The sequence below is a fragment of the Falco punctatus genome (genome assembly GCF_963210335.1).
Source record: "Falco punctatus genome assembly, chromosome: 4".
Classification (NCBI taxonomy): domain Eukaryota; kingdom Metazoa; phylum Chordata; class Aves; order Falconiformes; family Falconidae; genus Falco; species Falco punctatus.
In genome coordinates, this window is record NC_137583.1 from 31,836,001 (window position 1) to 31,853,850 (window position 17,850).

Here is a 17,850-nt window from a genome sequence, read left to right on the forward strand (position 1 = left end):
AAAAACACATACTGAACATAATTTTCAAAGCATGGCAGTCAACACTGAGAACAAAGAATAAGACAGTAGGTAACCTGTGTTCATACTATTGTGATCAAACAGGAAGTCTCAAGACTCAAACTAAATAAATTAACTTGTGGTGATAAAAATGCTTACTTGGAAGAATGTTCTCTGAAACTAAAGTTTCCGGCATAAGAGTTGTCACGAAGGGCATCATTTTGTGCCTCCTCTGATTTACTAAATCCTGCAGCAGCTAACCGTAAACTACGCCGTGACATCCTTGGTGAATCAAATACTGGATCTATTTTATTTTCAGTCTCAAAGTCCAAAGCAGATGAAGAATAACTTGAACTGCAGCAAAATAAGAACAGTAAAGTTAATAGGGGAATTTTCTCTTTAAACTTGGTAACAAACATGCTCTTCAAGCTAGTCTTAAGTTTTCCATTAAAAACAGTTTATTCAGGGTTATGGAGCAATTCTCATAAGATATGCCATGTAACCCAAATAATTCAGCAGTATGTAGATATTCCAGGTTCTCTTAAGCAATCTGTATTGCAAGTTTAACGACTGAAAGCAAATCACAGTTAGAAAGAAACAGCCACCATGGAAACCACATTTGAAGTTTAGCCAGAGCAAGCACTCATTACACAGCCTAGTTCTTTTGGGACCAGTTTGAGAGAGGAAGCCATTCATTCCAGTTTCTTCACCACGCGTAGCAGCAAATTAAAAATCATGACGCACTCTAAGTTACAAGGAAAAGATTCATTTTTAATCAAAATTTTTGTTTATTTTTTGCCAGTTCCTTGTTTTGAGAACCAAAGATCCACATGCTGGACTACTCTGAACTTCCATCTCCCAACAAGTAGTAACTTCCCCCCCTTTAGGATACTTAAAAACTTCCCTATGTTAGCTATATTAGTTTAACTATCCTTACTTTAAAAAAGTGTGTTTAAAACATTTTTTTAACTTAACACAAATCATCAGAAGTATTTAACTCTGAACAAATAAAATTCTGTTTAGAGTCTTTAATCTGGTTTTCTCTGGTTTATCCTACAGAGGCAAGTTTACATGTAGACAAGCTTCACATCATCAGCCCAGGAACCCAACACTTGGCGCTCTCAGAACCTCTGCGGAAACTTAGAATGGAGAGGAAGCAGCAACACAAGGCACACACAAACAGATTGAACAGGAGCCAGTAAAAAACACATTTACTAAAACAGAAGTTTAGCCTAAAGCAGAATACTCATACTTAAAATCAAAGCAAACATTCAGTCATGGAACTGAAAGCCCAGCTTGTTGTTAAGGGGTATCGTGCAGCAACATTATTGCGCAGCAGGAGGCCAAGTTCTAGAGCCACTCAGCACCCAAAGTCTGAGCACAGCTTAAGACAAACCTAGCATACATTACCGTATACATTGTATTTATTAATCCTTGCTTACATTTGGGTGGAAGGGGGAGAAGAAATAAGACAGAAGCCTCCTCACATGAAAACAGATTTAGCCTACATCTGGTTAGGTACAGAAGGATATCATTTTTACAGTTTTCAAAAATATTTAATTTAGCTTGCATTCTGGCAGATGTGAAGTGAGAACATGGGTTAAATATGGCTCCTCCTGTTGTTCATTCTGAAAGGGTCGGAGCCACAATAGTTTACTATTAAGTCCCTCCCTAAACAGTTGCTTCAGAACTCAGTTTAGCTATTTACACTTGTACTACGCATTTGCTTTCACTCATCTTCACCCAATGTTTCTTACAGATACTCAATTCACAAGAACACAAAGTACATAGGACAAGCTAACAGCTGTGACCAGCCTCAATTTGTTTCTGTTTATGAACACTTGCTGTTATGAAGTAACTCAGTGAGCATTTATACCAATTTGGGTTGAATACATATCTTGGAATCAGGCTCTACTAACTAAAAAAAGAATGGACTCTTTTCCTCTTAAAAAAAAAAAAAACGGGTTTCTTTCTTGCTTATGCAGGATAATAATTATTTTCACACTGAATGTGTATTATCTGTCCTCTGTAAGTAGGACAGTATCTAGAAGTCTCCTAACTTGCCATCTCACTTTCCACACTTTGGAAAGCAGCCGTCTTTCTTCTACAGAAAAAGACTACAGCAAACAAAACCCCCTGCCTTTCCTTTCACAGGACAGAAATAAACCTGTATGTTTATGATAATCCTATTCAATACGTATGGCTAACCAAAAAACAACTCAGAGATGAGATGCAATTAGCCTACACTCCTAGATAACTTGCACAAACAGTGCAGACTCTGGTTCCTTCCCCTGACAAAACAGCTCCCATGGGAGCTGGCAGATCTGCTGACTGGATCTGGTCTTACATTTCCAGCTTCCTAGCTATTACCTTGATACCTCCTTCACATGATGTCTACAGGATAAGACTGTCCTAAACTTCAGTGAGTTAATTTTCAAGTTATAAGTATATAACTGGAATGAGAATGAGGTCTGCAGATATTAGCACGCCTATAGCTTTGCCTGGAGGACCTTAAGTGTAATTTAATTTATAAGTATTCCTTGGAATGAAATGGGCATTAATGTTCTTGATTATTCAAGATAACAGATTAATGCAGTACACCTAGAGAACTACAGCTAGACAGATGTCTCCTAACAAGGACGTAGACGTATGATTAGTATCCAAGTGCTCATATGTGTTCTGACCAGGGCATTACTTATATAAACCGCAGAAGGCCACTACCTTGAGTCATTTAGCTATTACTTCAATCAGTCCCAGAACATATATAAAAAACCCAAAGGATTTTATTCAACTGTTTTGCAGAAAGTTACATCCCGATTTAGTGCTCTGACATGGGGGGGGGTGTGTGTGTGTGTGTGTGGTGGTGGTGTGGTGTGCGTGTCAAACCAAATTCTTATGCAATTAAATCATATTTGTGAAAAGAAAGAAGTGTTAAAGGGACCCAAATTGACAAAAACAACTCAAAGGATGACAGTGACTAAAAAGAAAGATTAGCCTGAAAAGGGGGTGTAAGTTATATGTTGGTAAGTGGGTGAGATTCACAAGTTTGACTTGCATTTTGAAGAAGATAAAGGTTACTTGGCTATATTAGTTTAATGCTTTTCTGATTTGAGCTGGAGGAGTAAAAGCACCAAGCAGAAGCACTACAAACAGCTATGAACACAGTAATCCCAGGGAGCATTAATATAAATTCTATTAATAGGTCATAACCGATTCTATTAATAGCTCTATGGTATCAAACTTCACTGTACTTCTTTCTGCAGTGCTACAAGCACTAGCCAATTTCTTTAAAGAAACTCACAGACAGATTTTATAAAGATTGAACTGTCAAAGGCAGAACAAGTCAGATCAGAATGAAAGCAAACAAATACAGGTGTGGGGGGAGAGGAGAAAAAATTAATTTCAGCATGAAAGTATTTCTGATTAGCAACTTTGCCTAACCCACTCTTTCCTCAGATTCTTCAAATATTGCTTGACCCAAGGTAGGAACAGCTACAAGAGTCTGCTCAAAAGACTGTCATTTACTCTCTTGACACCTTGAAAGCAGGTGGTGTACCAAGTAGTTTTCCCCCATTATTTTAATATTTGGAGCTTCACAGAATCTTTCAATAGGAAATTTTAAAGGAAGTGCTTGCTAATCCCTCCTTTCTATACAAGAAAGGATTACAATAAGTTAATTTCAACCAAGTTTAACTAAACTTGCCTTCATTAAGTCAGTTATTAAACTTCAGCTTATGCAGCTCTATCCATGTCTGAATACCTATACCTAATACAGTTTAACACAGCAAAATAGGAGGCCACAAAGCTTCAAGACTCATAACTCTCCCTTTCCACAAAGGCCTCTTCCCAAGTTCTCAGTTGTGCAAAACAACAATCGTCATCTATACAGGAAGTCAAACACTCCAACTGCCTTCTACACAAAACCCAGAGTCATAATGAACTATGCTCCAGGCTTCAAATAGGATTTATCATTCTGCATCTTCCTTTCCTGGCAGGTTAATCTTTGTTCCTGTGGTATTCTCGTTCGCTTTGGTGAGAAACAGAGCTCTTACCCAACAAAATAGTGGGCAAGAAGAAAAACCCAGAGCAGAAGGGGTTTAACCCCAGATTAGTTTAAGCAAGCCATTGAACTTTACTTTGCTAAAACTCTTGGAAATACACATAAGAAAAAAAAAAAAGAAAATCAATAAATCAATCTTAATTTCTTAAGTTAATACTAAGACCTACTTATTCCCTCTTGTCTACAAGAAAGATTAGTTGCTGTGGAGAAGATTATACAGTAGAACATACTAGTAGCATTTCAGACAAATAAAACAAGCTGTGAAATCGTAATCTAATTTGATTGCTTTTCCTTAGTTGTTTTAAGATATGCTCACAGAGACTTAAAAATCACTATCTAAACAACCTGAAGAAACAAAGTATACTTTCATTGCTCACAGTGGGGAAGTTATCCTCTGTAAGAGAGCTAAAATATTTCAACCAATCTCAAAGGTAGTAGAGCTGTCTAAATAGTAACATAGTAGTGAATCTGCTGGCTGACTTAAGGCACATAAATCATCTTTCATTGTCCAGCATGCCTTTTCTTGAAATTTCAGTCATCCCACTTGTATTTAACCAACATTTTACTGATGTTTTTCTAAAAGTTTAGGAAGAGTTGCAATTTAGTTGATAAAACATAAAACAAATCCCATTTTGCAACACTACTGACATCAGGCTATAGCCAAAAAAAACCCTCCCATGATCCCCAAGACAACCTGTCAACGCTACAGTTCTGGAGTACACAAAAGCAAGAATATTAAGTTAGCCATCTCTTAACGCTACAGTTTTTGCCAACTTCTGTTTCATTGGCAAGAAGCCAAGTATTCCCCACACCAATTACTACATTTTAGTATACACTGAATACTTAGTAATAATTTACAGACACAGAATAGAAAAGCAATCTCATACTGCATCCTAACAAACAATTTTAGTCTTTTTAACTTAAAATTAGCTACACCAGATAGCTCAGGCTCACTATCTATACCTGCTTCAAAATACATTTACTAATCTATCTAGCTTCTCCTCTTGTTAAGTCAGCAGCCACAATCTGCTGTATTAAGACAAAAAAAACATCAAGTGTGCATCACAACATTTATTTTTAAAACATAACACAAAAACCAGCAAGCACATTACAGTAATTTTTAGAAAACCAAAGTGATTTAACAGAACCAGTCTAATAATAGTCAGTTTAATAAAAAGATACAAGAAAGACAAGTGCATTAGAATACAGATTTTACAGTCACACAACAGGCAGTTTTGCTAAAATCAGTAATTAATGTGACTTCCAGCCAAGTTCCACACTAGTAGCGATGAGTGTGTACCAATCAGTGTTTTAAAGTGAAAATGGTGCCAAGTCGCAAAAGCAAGTGCACAAAAGTTACAAGACAAACCAGAAAACATCTAAGAATTTTGATGATGAATTTATAGAAATAAAACAGCAATTGTAACTAGGCGGAGACTAGTTATTCATAGCAACTAATAAACACTGAGTCATTATCTTAGTCATTGTCCTGTTCAACATGTATTCTTTCCTCCATTTAGGACACAGCAGTTATTTTCAAAACAGACTAGGTAAAAAGCATGCTTCTTCAAAGTCTACTTACCATGAAAGCTAAACTCTCCAGAATTAAGAACATTCAGAGAACATGCGGTTTCTCTACAAGAAGAAAAGAGTTCTCACCTGAGTGCATATGTATAGCCAGTGTTCTCTGGCAGACATTGGGGAGGAGTGTACATGTGTAGACGTGAAAAGTCCATGTTGAGTGTTTCAAATCATACTGTAAAAGGTGAAAATAAAGTAATGCAACGACTTAAAATTACATAAAGTCAATGTAGGAGCCCTTGCATTGTTCAGCCTGTGTTATGAAGTACTGAAATAAAAAAGGTACTGTTACCAGAAACATGGAGCTCTCAGTATGTCAGCAGTATTGCTGCTAGTGCTAGATATCCCTTATCATTACTGCATGAAGCTCAGTGTATTTCTGACCTCAACTTTCTTTATGATACTCTATTTTCAGCAATTTCCGAGTTCTCTGGAACATTACTGTGACACGAGCCAAGCTCTTACCACAACTACACTACAGCGCTTCCACGGGAACTAAGTTAAGCAAGACTTTTTTTTTTTTTTTTTTAAATGTTATGCTTAGTTTCTGGACGTGCTAGCCTTCAGAGAATCTCTTCGCGATGAGTTTTGCTTTGAAAGCCCACTGAGCAAAGCACAGGCTGTTCTGTGCCCCAGCAAAGCATAACAGAGATGAAATTTGAGAAAGTTTTTATCATATAGTCCAATCACTTAACTCTACAACCTCTGAATACTATCCATTACACAGTAAGGGAGTTTCCTCCATTTCACTTAGAGCTGTAATATTTGGTATTGGTTAACTTATTCCTGTAATAAAAACACTGACGCTAGCAGAAGAGCCAACTGCAAACTGAGTCGCATGGCTAGAATTAGGTACATTTTCCAGAGTGCCATGCGCTTCCAAAAAAACAAAACAGCCAAACTGAAACCACCCAACCAACACTTGTAAAAATTTCCATGGGGTCTTTGAAAGGTGTTACAGCTTTAGGAAGAAAATAAAACCCGATACTGTCATACCAAGAAACTTGCAGAGCTGCATGAGTGACTACTTGTGGTATTATGTACCATTTGAGTCCCAAGTTCAAAATACTTGCAGAAAACCTTGAAGTCTTCTCTATTTTACTAGCCACAAGAAAAGTTCTGCTTTTTTAGAAAAAAAAACCCGCTTTCATAGTAGCTTATTTGTGGTAGCCAAATCTTTATTTGTTTATCCTGGATGTCCATGGTTAGCAAATCAGAATCCTGGCTATTTTCAGATTATCCACGGCTCCTATTTCAGCAGCAGTAAAAGGTATTCCACACAACTGTGACGACGTGCCTAAATTAAGGTAAAAATATCCCTAGCTACACTTCAATTCTTATAATCAAAACATCAAGTATCTCATTTTGGAGATGCACTTGGCTATGCTGAAATAAAGACTTTTCATTTGTACATAAGAAATAGAGACAAAAAGCAAAGTCACAGGTACAGGTAATAGCAGCTCAAAAAGAAATTTGTTACTACATGGAACATTAAAATATTCTTAGCCAGTTCACCTGTAGCCTCCAAATCCTGATGTCAATAAGATGGAAAGATATTTCCATTATTACTGAAGACAGTTTCCTTCTTGTTTCTAAAAATCAAAACTTACAGGCCTAAACATTGTAGTAGCTTTCTGAACGCAAGCACCTCTCATGCATTTGTGGGGTTAATGAAAAATAAGGTCTCATTCCTGTTATTTACACATTTTTTATATATATATTCTAGAGAAAGCATTTCCATTAAGTGATCTTTCTCTAGACTTACTTCACTTATCCCAAAGCCATAATGCCTTCACTGGCTTGTATATAGAATTTGTTGTTTAGAGGAAGCTTGAATCAGTAGTGCGGAAGTATTAGCAAAACGGTCTAATTCTCTTGCTACAATAAGCAGCAAATACTGTTAGAATACATAACAACTGCTGCCATATGTTTATAACAATTAAGAGCTCATTCTAGAACATTGGAAGTGGGGACAGATTCCCCTGTAACAAAAATGGAAAGACGGCGAATTACAAAATGAAGGATTTTATAACCTGATATCTGTTTTGCTGTTTTTTAAAACAAGTGTTTTCTCAGACATGTCTACTGAAATTCAAAACTATGATTAAGGTTGATCTGTTTAGATTTATCCATCCCATTAGAATTATTTTGAAACCACAAGCTAGGGAAAACTCTGTTGAGTTTCCACTGGAGCTGATCTTGACTGCTTAGCACACGTCACCGTTGAAAACCTAGTTTTTAACTGGCAGCTCAGTAGCTGATATAATTCTTTTGACACCCAGCAGTATTTTCCCGCATGGAAAGCTAGGCTATGCGAGTCAGCTTGCAGCAGCTACCCGACTCCTCCCTGCCTCTGCTACCCATATGGGGAGAGCAACGGCAGACTTTGAAAAATGACACACTGGCTCAGTTTCTTTCCTGTTCTTTTTGCCTTCTCCACCACTTCTTCCTTTACTTGATTGCTGAAGTAATCAAGTGCTAGAATTTAGACTGTGTTTCTTATTGGATAAGGTTTGAAATATATCATTAAGTTAGTACTAGATAAAATATGTATTTGACAATGGCACCGCTAACCGAAAATACCTTGAAGGTAATTATGCGTAGGTCTATTAATAGCTGGCTTTCATAGCACCAAGATCTCCAGTAAAGATAACAGGTTTGCCATCTAAGCACAGCATAGTTAGAAACCACTCTTAGATTCAGGGGCTTGATTTACTTTGTCTTATGCTCTAAAGTTAATTAACAGTCAAAGGGAAAAATCTTTACTCAATTTTTAAAAGCAGCAAAACAGGCTTAACTGACAAACAGAACTTGAAAATAATCTTCACAGATAACCACCACAACTTTAAAAAACATGTATTTAAAGTTTACTACAAAACTGCATATTTTTTTAAATCTGACTACTAGTTCAACAGCTTTAGTTATGCATCTCTTCAAAAAAAGCCCCACAAAACAAGCAATCAACTGAATTTCTTTAGAAATATTCTACATACTCATTACAGCAGAAGCTTAAACTAGAGAACAGACCAGGGTGGGTGGAAGACAGTAACTGCCTCTAATCTGTTCACTCATATGTTAATGTTAAACATTAACAGCACCCCACCTTTCATGTATTAATCCTTCTTGTTTATGAAGCTTCCATGTAAAACTGGAAGCGAGACAGACATATTAATAAAATATTTTTGAAATTGAAAGCCACAAAACTTGGCAGAGAACCTGAGAGATAGATGCACTACTTAGTTCCAGTTTAAAGATGACTGGGTACCCAGTAGATTTCTGATGCAGGTACCACAGATCTTCTGGACTCAGATTCATGTAGGGTTTTTAGTATCAGCTTTGTTGCAAGCATTATTGCGCCCAAACTTTAAGTAGCCTTTTTTCCTTCTTCAGAAGCCTGTAAACATCTGTCTTTCAGTACTAAGGGACGTATAGGGAAAGAACTAAGCATGTAGTTACATAAAAACACCCAAGTAACAAGAATAAGTTTAGAAGACAACCTAAAGGCAAATTAAGGAGAAGCACACATTTCAGCAAGAATGCAAGTGGATACTAGATGTGCCTCGACTTACAAGCTAACTTCCACATTCCTGCAGAGGAGACAGCAAGATTATTTGCTTTTTGGGTGAAGCAGACAACAACAATCATCTCACCTACCATCTCTCCCTTGCAATTCAACTGAATCGGTGTTCCAATACATCAGCAGAGTAGGAGGGCCGGAGGAGACACCGATTCTGACTTATCGGAAGACAAGGAAGCACAGGGCCTCCTATAATCAGTGCAGCAGAATTTACCTTTGCACAAAGCCCCTCAACTGTCTCCAGAAGATGGGGGCTATGAAGCATCCCAGTGACGTGAGGCTGCACCACTACCTCTTAAGCCTGTTTATCTGAAAATCACTTCCAGAATCAGCCAGCCTCATTGAAACCCTAGCAGGGCTGGCAGCACGCTTCCTGGCTTTGCAGAAGGTGACAAGATGCTCTGATAGTGGCCTTTAAGCACAGAAGCATCACAGGGGCAGGCAACACCAAATACACACTGTATATACACTACAAGCACCTTGCAAGGACAGGGATGAACCCCCACATGTGTATTTTGGGGAATGTAAGTAGACTTTCACAAACATACTACCTAGACACTTCTTCACGAACCCTTTCTGACAAAGGAAGTGCTAAATGGCCATTTCACGAAACGGGACCCTTGCAGAGAAAGTATTCTGTCATAGAATAAGAAAATTTGCAAGACTGCATGTCTTATCCTTTATGTTACTAGGGGTAAAAAAATTTATACATGTAAAGTCTTAGCGAGATTACTGGTAGTACTACTTCAAGTAGAACCTATTCTATCCTTACCTTTTAAAGCAAGCAAAGTTTAAGTCATTATGATTTAACATACCAACGCCGCAAGAAGCTAAGCGGACTTTCGGGCAAATTATTAATAACAATGAACCCAGGGTATGCAACCCTATCAGTTTCTGAGAGCAAGCCATTGTTTACTTGTAATTTCAATGTTTGTTTTCTACTACTATCCAGAATAACCTATAAAATTACTCTTTTTGGTAGAAAAGAAAGGCAAATTCCTAAGTAAATATACTCCATGAAGAATGTTTCCACGTACCCAATTAACTACTAGTTTAAACAGGCTGAAGGGCAAAGAGCTCCAAGCTAAAATCAACATTTCATTAAAACACACGTTGTTAGAACATCAGTATTCCTTTAAAACAACAACAACCACCAACAGACAAAAACCACAAGACCAAACACACAAGAAAACCCCAAGCAATAACATTCCCCATTTCAAACCAGATGTTACCATCGAGCGTTAAGGCAAAGACCCCCCAAACACAGGCAAAGACCCCCCAAACACAGGCAAAGACCCCCCAAACACAGGCAAAGACCCCCCAAACACAGGCAAAGACCCCCCAAACACAGGCAAAGACCCCCCAAACACAGGCAAAGACCCCCCAAACACAGGCAAAGACCCCCCAAACACAGGCGGTAATCTGTGAGGCACTAACAAAACCGAAGGGTCTTCACAAAGCAGCAATACCGCACGCTGGCGCTCAGCACCCCTCCAGCCGCCCTGCAAGGGGCAGGCTCCAGCGCCCAGCCGTACCGCAGCCTACCCGCGCACACGGCACCTGCGGCACCGCACGGCCACGGCCCCGCGACAGCCGGGAGCGGCCCGGCCCGCGCCCGCACAGCGCCCGCCGCACCAGGCCGCTGCCCTCGGAGGCGCCGCGCCGCGGGCCCCGCCACCAGCCGCCGCGGGCCCGGGTAGCCCCGCAGCCTCCGGCCCGCGGGAGCGGCACGGGGGGCGGCCGGCGCCCAGCACCGCCGGGGGCGTCGCGATGGAGGCCCGGGCTCAGGCCGCGCTCCCCGGCGGGCAGGCCGTGCAGTGCCATGCCACACCGCGGGATCCCAAAATGGCTTCCCGGCCCCAACAAAGCCCGCAGGATCCGCGGGATCCGGCCCAACCTCCGGTGCCGCGCTGGGTTTGAATCCACCGGCCGCGCCGCCGCAGGCAGCCCCCGGGCGTTACCCGCGGAGACGGGAGGGGGGCCGCTGCCTCCGCCGCCGGGCCGGGCTCTGCGGGACCACCGGCTCACCGGCAGCTCACAATGGGCGCTTGAATACACTACCGAAGGGTCGCCTTGAGGATGAAGCTACCCCACCGCTACCTGCCTGACAACACGCCGCCAGCCCCGCGCGTGCCCCCTAACCGTCTCCTACCCCTCTTACAGCCCCCTACTGCCTCCGGCTCACCACTCCCCGCAGATTTCGGGGTACACCTATACACATACGTGCCAGATTTACCAATATATCAATGTCAAAGCCCTAGTAAGCTTGTCGATCAAAGCCTCCACACAGGGAAAAAGGAAAGGCAGTGAGGAAGGAGCCTGCGATTCACTTCCACAATATTATGAAAATCAGCAGACAGCAGCACACCCCCGGAGGTGGGAGCAGGAACTAGACATGAAGATTAACTTGGAGATTCAGCAGAAGCATTAGCTCGTAACAGTCAGTTGCAGAGCACTGAGAGAGAAAATTTTTACAAAACGAGCAAAGATTTCACTTCCTTTTTGCGCAAGGTTAAACTTAAAGCCAGATGGTGGGGCAGGGGGGTTGCCTTCAGAAAGGTGGAACCTGGAATTTGCTAGTTAAGATTTCCCCTTCCTATAAGATGTTATGAACAATGCCTCTTTATTAATAAACAAACAAACATAAAACAAGGCAAACTGAACACCTTTTCTATCCAGCAGGCGTAAAACCTACCCATACAGACAGAAGCAAGGTTCTGCCTCCAAACAGTTTCACATTTCTGACCCTCCTACCCCTGTGGTTAACTGAGGAGCAACTAAACGCTGTTGTAACAAACACACAAACACCGCTCTATGGCTAAGCGCAACACCAAACGACGTATTTTGCAGTAAACCCACCAGCGACTGCTCGCTGAAGTGACCGATGCCAAACCCTCTGACAGTGAAAGCCTGCGGAACAACTCCTCCCCGCAGCAGTTCACTGCCACCGGCTGCCCTGAGGGGACAGCCGACGGGACAGCGAGGATGGGTTTGGCAGGACCCAGCACCAGCCCGCAACAGCCGTTATAGGACGTTACCTTTGCGCTCGAGGGCAGCAACTGCAGCGAGGGCAGGCACCACGGCACGCTTACGGGCTCTTCCCTGCTCAGGGCGGGAAGCCGCAGGCTGTACTCGCTTCTGGCAAGGAAAGGCTCCGAGCGCCAGGCCGGGGGGCAGCCGAGCGGGCAGGCAGCCGCGGCGGCGGTCTGTGGCTCTCCTCCCAGCTCCACAGCGCCGATCCCAGCAGCTTCGGGCCCTGAGGAGAGGTTCAGCGCTGAGCCCGCCGCCCCAGCCCGGTCCGCGACGCGCTGCCCCCAGGGCTCCGCCGCCCGACCCTGAGGAACGGCGGGGAAACGCGGCCCGAGCGCTGAGGGGCGGCGGAGACCCCCGGCGCGGCGGCGGGGAAGGGAACGCTGCCCCGAACAGGTGGCGGCGGGCGACGCGCAGGCGAGGCCGGGGCCGCCGCTGCTCGCGGCTGCGGTTACCTTGACACCGGTGCACCGGGCGAACGTTGGGCCCGTGCGGCGGCGGCGGCGGCTGAGATTGCTCTGGCCCCGCCCACCGTGCCGAGGCCGCCGGGAGCCGCGCCCCGCCCCGCCCGGCGCTGCCCCGCCCTGCCGCGGGGCTGGGGCCTGCGGGGCGCCGCCCCCCGCTTCGTTGGCGACCCCGGGGACTGTCTTCCCGCCCTTCCCGCCGTGCCCGTCCCGGGCCGTCTCCCCCTTTCTGCCGCCGCCCTCCCCTCAGGCGCCGCGGGCGGGCCCGGCGGGTGGTGCGCCCCAGCCCCGCAGGGCTGAGGGGCCGCCGGCCCCTGTCAGCGGCGCCCTTGTGGCCTGGAGCTGGCTCCGGTGGCCGAGTATTTGGGGGACGTAGGCCCTCAGTCTGAAACCTGTGACTGGAGTCGCGTTAGTTACACCTCCAGCCCCCCAGCCCAGAGGTTTCCTCATGGGCAGCGGGGACGGGGCAAATGGCGGTAAACAGAGGGTAGGGAATGTGTCACTTGGGAAAGGGTGATCAGGCCAAAAGTTGTGATTTCCCCATGCATGCTGGAGAAATGCCTCCACTTGCTGGGAAAAAGTGGGTAATACGTAATTATCAAATAAATAGACTCTTGTGTACTTGTTCGTGTTCAAAATGGGTAAAATCAGCCAATCCTCAAATGGAAAAAGCAGCAAAATAAAGACATTAACTTAAGACATTAGCTGACGTCTCTGTAGCACTGATTTTAGGCAATTACTGTTTAGGAGCTTGGCTCCAGCTCCGCGCAAGCCCCAAGATGCTGCAGCCAAAGCTGAGCTGACACCAGTCACACCTGGAAGCCCCCGCGGAGCCTGGCGAGACCTGCACCCCTCGCCCAGCTGTGCAGAAGGGTAAATCACCTCGCTTTTCTGACCACCCCTTCCCTTTTCTGTACTTACTCCACACCCTGCTTTCTTGTCTTTAGAGCAGACAGTGTTTCAGGGCTTAAGATCGTCACGGCAAAATCACTTCTTAGTTTCAATCTCCCTGAATTTCTTTGGTGGTGTGCGGCCAGGCCCTCCTGGGGATGTTTCTCCCCCTGTTCCCCTGGAGCCTGGCCAGGGCTGGCTGCGCTCCGTGCGGCACGACAAGGCATGTCTCTCTCCCTGGGCACTGCTCCAGCTCCCTGGGCTGCTCTGAAGTGTCCTGAACAGTTGTTTTTCCATCAGGCCCAGGCCAAGAGGCTGGAGGAGGGTGGCTTAGATTCAGCCTTCCCTCCGCTCCTCAGCTACAAGGAGCAATAGAACCTTTGGCCTCTAGGATTTAAGGGAAACTTGGTTGGATGTCCCCGTTTTGTTAAAAGAAGCTGGTGCATATAGGGAGTTAATTTTTCCACACTTCAGAAGAAAGCGCTCTCAGGCAAACAAAAGTTCAAAGTTTTTCAGCGCCCAACGAGCTCTGAACATAAAGCGGGCTCACTTAATTTTTTTGGCTAAGCTGAAGTCTATAGAAAAACGTTCAGTAAGAATAAAAATTGATTTTATTAAAATTGTTTCCGTTTTAACACTGTAGAGGGCAGTTAGGAATTTAGGGGAAAAAAGCTTTCTTAACCAACACTGGACACAGGGAAACTGCAATACAAGGCCAAACCAACCCAAGGTCCACATTTCTCTAGTCCTACCTCTTCTTCCCTTTCCACCCCAGCATGTTTCCCACGTTATTGCTCCCTTCCCACTCCCATTGCCATAACAGTCCTGCACTCACACCGAGCAAACCTGTTCTGCTCTGCATTCTGGTCCTTGCTATCAAAAGGCACAGGTCCCCACAGCGAGTGAAGGTACAGACTGAATGTGACAGAAACCAGTATGGCAAGGTGTTTCTGACTGGTAATACTGGGTACTGGGCAGGGCATGCCACTGTGAAGGTTGGAAAGGGTGAAACGCTGCTCTTCCCATGGCTACAGAGGGCCAACATGCCATGGGTACGTACATCACCGATGCAGGGGTGCCAGGAGGCACTGTGCAGGGCTGGGGGATTGCTGAGCACAGGCCAGTGACGGCACTGCGTCACCGTGATGGGTCCGTGAGGGGACCAGATCCCTGCTTCAGCATCTGGAGGTGGTGGGCTTGGGAAAGCACTGAAATGAGTCACCCGGAGCACAGCAGAAGCCTGGGGAGGGATGCTGGGGTTGGGGTGCTGTGGCAGCACGTGGCAGGGGTGTGCCAGGCAAAGGGGATGCTGTGGGTTTGTTCCTTGGTGTGAGGAAGTGCAGTAACCTTATGTCCAAGCGGAGATAATCATATATATGCATGAGTATGAAAATTGTGTAAAATACCTGGAAAAATGATTTCTTGCTCATTAAAGAAAAAGTTTCTCGCCATCTGCATCACACTTTATGGTTATGCTCATCAGGGCCCTTCCTCTACACCATCATTGCTGTCAGCCAAAGGCATCGGGCGCTCCATAGAGAACAATTAGGTTATCAGTTAAATGAGAGCTGTAAAGTACTTCAATTCCATTTTGCCACTAGATCCTGCCATCGTCCTGACTTACAGGGGATTTCAGACATTAACAAGAAAAGCCGATTACATACAAGGCAGGCTGACGGAGCAGCCGTTCTCCTCACAGCTCTCATCTGCTGCCTCGTCTCCGTTACTGCTGTTCGTGAGCTTCCTTGGGGGATTGATCTCAGTAAATGGACACAAGCCTGTTAACTGTTAATTTTTGTTGATCCTTCAGCTGTCTAATAATGAAGATATGGGGTTTTTTTGCTTTATTTTTCTTTCTTTTTAAAATGTGGTCAGAGCTTCACATGAAAGGGCTGAGGCACGGAGCAGTCCATTACATATCCACCATGATCCACTCTTCTAGCCAAGAGTTGCTCACCTTCCCATGCGGTGATCACAACACAGATTCTTCAAATGAAACAGAAACTTGGCTCCTCTGAAAGCGGCGGCTGAATTCCACAGGCCAAGACGGTCCTGTAGGTCTGGGGCAATGCTCGTGTGTTTGCATTGTGCAGACAAGGGACTTCCCCCAAGTGAGATAAACCCTACGCAATAACCCACCGGAACTCTAAATTAATATGCATATAGAGAACTGTAGCTATTATAGTATAATAATTTAAATACAGTAAATAATAAATAAAACAGTTTAACAACGTAACTGTTATGGTTACATGATACTATAATACTATAGTATAGTAAAACTGTACTATACTATACTAGTTATTTCTGGTTATTTCCACTTACAACTAGACAGATATTATACTATAATAACTGAAGTTCTATATGGAGAGATGAGATTAGGCTTCAAGTTCTGATGGGTTATTATAGTTTATAATAACTTTCCGGTCATAACTAGCAGTTAGTCTCTGGGGAGCACACTGCGTACGCAAACAAAGTACATCAGTGCATCTTTACCGCGGGCTCAGATGCACTGCCAGAAACCTGCAGACAGGCGATCTGCAATCTGCCTAAAGCATTTCTGAGGAAATCTGGACTGCCTGTAAGGACCTGCATGGACAAGAAGTGGATGAATCTGGGAACATACTTAACCTCCCATCTCTCCTAGAAATGCTCTCTGATGTAGACTTTCAAAGTCTAGGCGCCTCGTTTGACAGTACCCTCTCAATGTCTAATTAATAGATTCTATTTAAGGTAGTCAACAAATTCTATATTCAGTTAGATATTCACTTACCAAAACCTTTCTTTTGCTGAGAATCCAAGTCCCCGGATCCTCCACAACAGGTCTTGTAGCTGACAAGGACGAAGACAGAAGCACATCTGTTTGTCACAGGAAGGGCAGGGCTAAAGCCTGCTTATCTAAAGAGTCTGAAATTTTGAGATAACTGCGTGGCCCCAAAAAAAATTGCCCCTGCTTTAAAAAGTTATGTAATGAATATGATCTTAGTAACATTAGGCAATGAATGCAAATAAAATCTAGTACATGTAATAGCTGAGCTAGCAAAAAAGAAAAAAAATTGTACATTTCAGTCATGTTCCTACTGATGCAGTTGATGGTTAAAGCTGAGAAAGTTGAGCCTCAAAGAACGTAACTTTAAAATGCAGGCTCAAACACCATCCACAGAAGACTCAGTTATAGTACTTCCTCATAACTGGATTGGAGAAATTTGGGTTATATGAATTGAACTATGGTAAACTATAAGCAGGGTCAGCGCATTGTTGAATTCCTGTTGAGAACGCTTTCTAATAAAAGGATGTAGTGGCACATAATCTAGTTTGTCATGCATGTGTGAACAAGATCAGCTTGCTCTTTAACACGTCTCTAGAAGGACTATTAGAATATTCAATTCAAAAAGCTCTCCTGGCTCTCAAGAAAAAAGCTGGTTTGTTGGACGATGCGGAGATTTCTCTTTGGGAGGCATCCCACAGCAGACTGCTCTGAAAGATAACAAAATTGCTCAACCTATGCAGAAAAAAATTTTCCCAGCCTGCTGGAGATATCAAGCTTGATGAATACTTCAGCTCTTACTACTTCTGTACCAGGTTTAGAACATTTTGAAATACTTTCACTAGATTTCACTTCCCCTAAGAAGGTTCTTTCCTCTAATCCTACATTTGAAGTTGGGTTTTCAAATATCTCTTCTTTTGATCAGAAGAATAATTAAAAGCACCTGTAGAACATTTGTAATGCAGCTATCACGAGGCCACAATTAGTGGTAAAGTAAGAGAATCTAAATTTTGCCAACATAGGAAGCAAATAAAATTGTGCCTGTAGTAATGTTAAGTAGGATTTATTTGGTGGACTTTCAAGGGAACTTTACAATAAGGACTGGTTCTTAGTACTGAAGCAAAACTTTAGGTTGCGTTGGAAGAACCTGCTGCTTTGCAACACTTTGAAACAATTCTTTTTGAGAACAGACTTGTTGAAACCAACAGTTGAATGAAAACTCTATGGGGTCAACTAGGATAGTTATGTAGTCTGTTTCCAGTCTAATTAAATTGGCTTTTTATTAATCAATTAGACTAAGGAAACGATGTCATGGAATCACAGAACAGTTGAAGCTGGAAGAAGCCTCTCTAGATCATGCAGTCCAAATCCCTGCCCAAGCACAGTCAGGTAGAACAGGTTTCCCAAGGCTGTGGTAAGTCAAGTTTTGACTATCTCCAAGGCTGGAGACTCCACCACCTCTCCACTCCATTTACTGTCTTCTAGG

The 17,850-nt window shown here is 43.4% G+C and overlaps 1 protein-coding gene across 12 annotated transcripts in view; it reads right to left on the bottom strand.

Moving 5' to 3' along the window:
- The window catches only part of SUN1 (Sad1 and UNC84 domain containing 1), a 33,369-nt gene extending 16,621 nt beyond the window's left edge, over nucleotides 1-16,748 (bottom strand). For 3 of the 12 annotated variants that reach the window (XM_080382395.1, XM_080382397.1, XM_080382396.1), the window contains exon 1: nucleotides 157-351. In XM_080382395.1, the coding sequence (XP_080238521.1) occupies nucleotides 157-278 (122 nt within the window). In that variant the 5' untranslated portion in view covers nucleotides 279-351. Of the gene's footprint in view, nucleotides 1-156; nucleotides 352-5,716; nucleotides 5,814-11,438; nucleotides 12,190-12,253; nucleotides 12,472-12,700; nucleotides 12,799-15,557; nucleotides 15,724-16,370 lie in introns of those variants that run through there. The other 9 variants (XM_080382390.1, XM_080382391.1, XM_080382392.1 and 6 more) reach the window with 9 other exon arrangements.
- Between the last annotated feature and the right edge of the window lie 1,102 nt (nucleotides 16,749-17,850).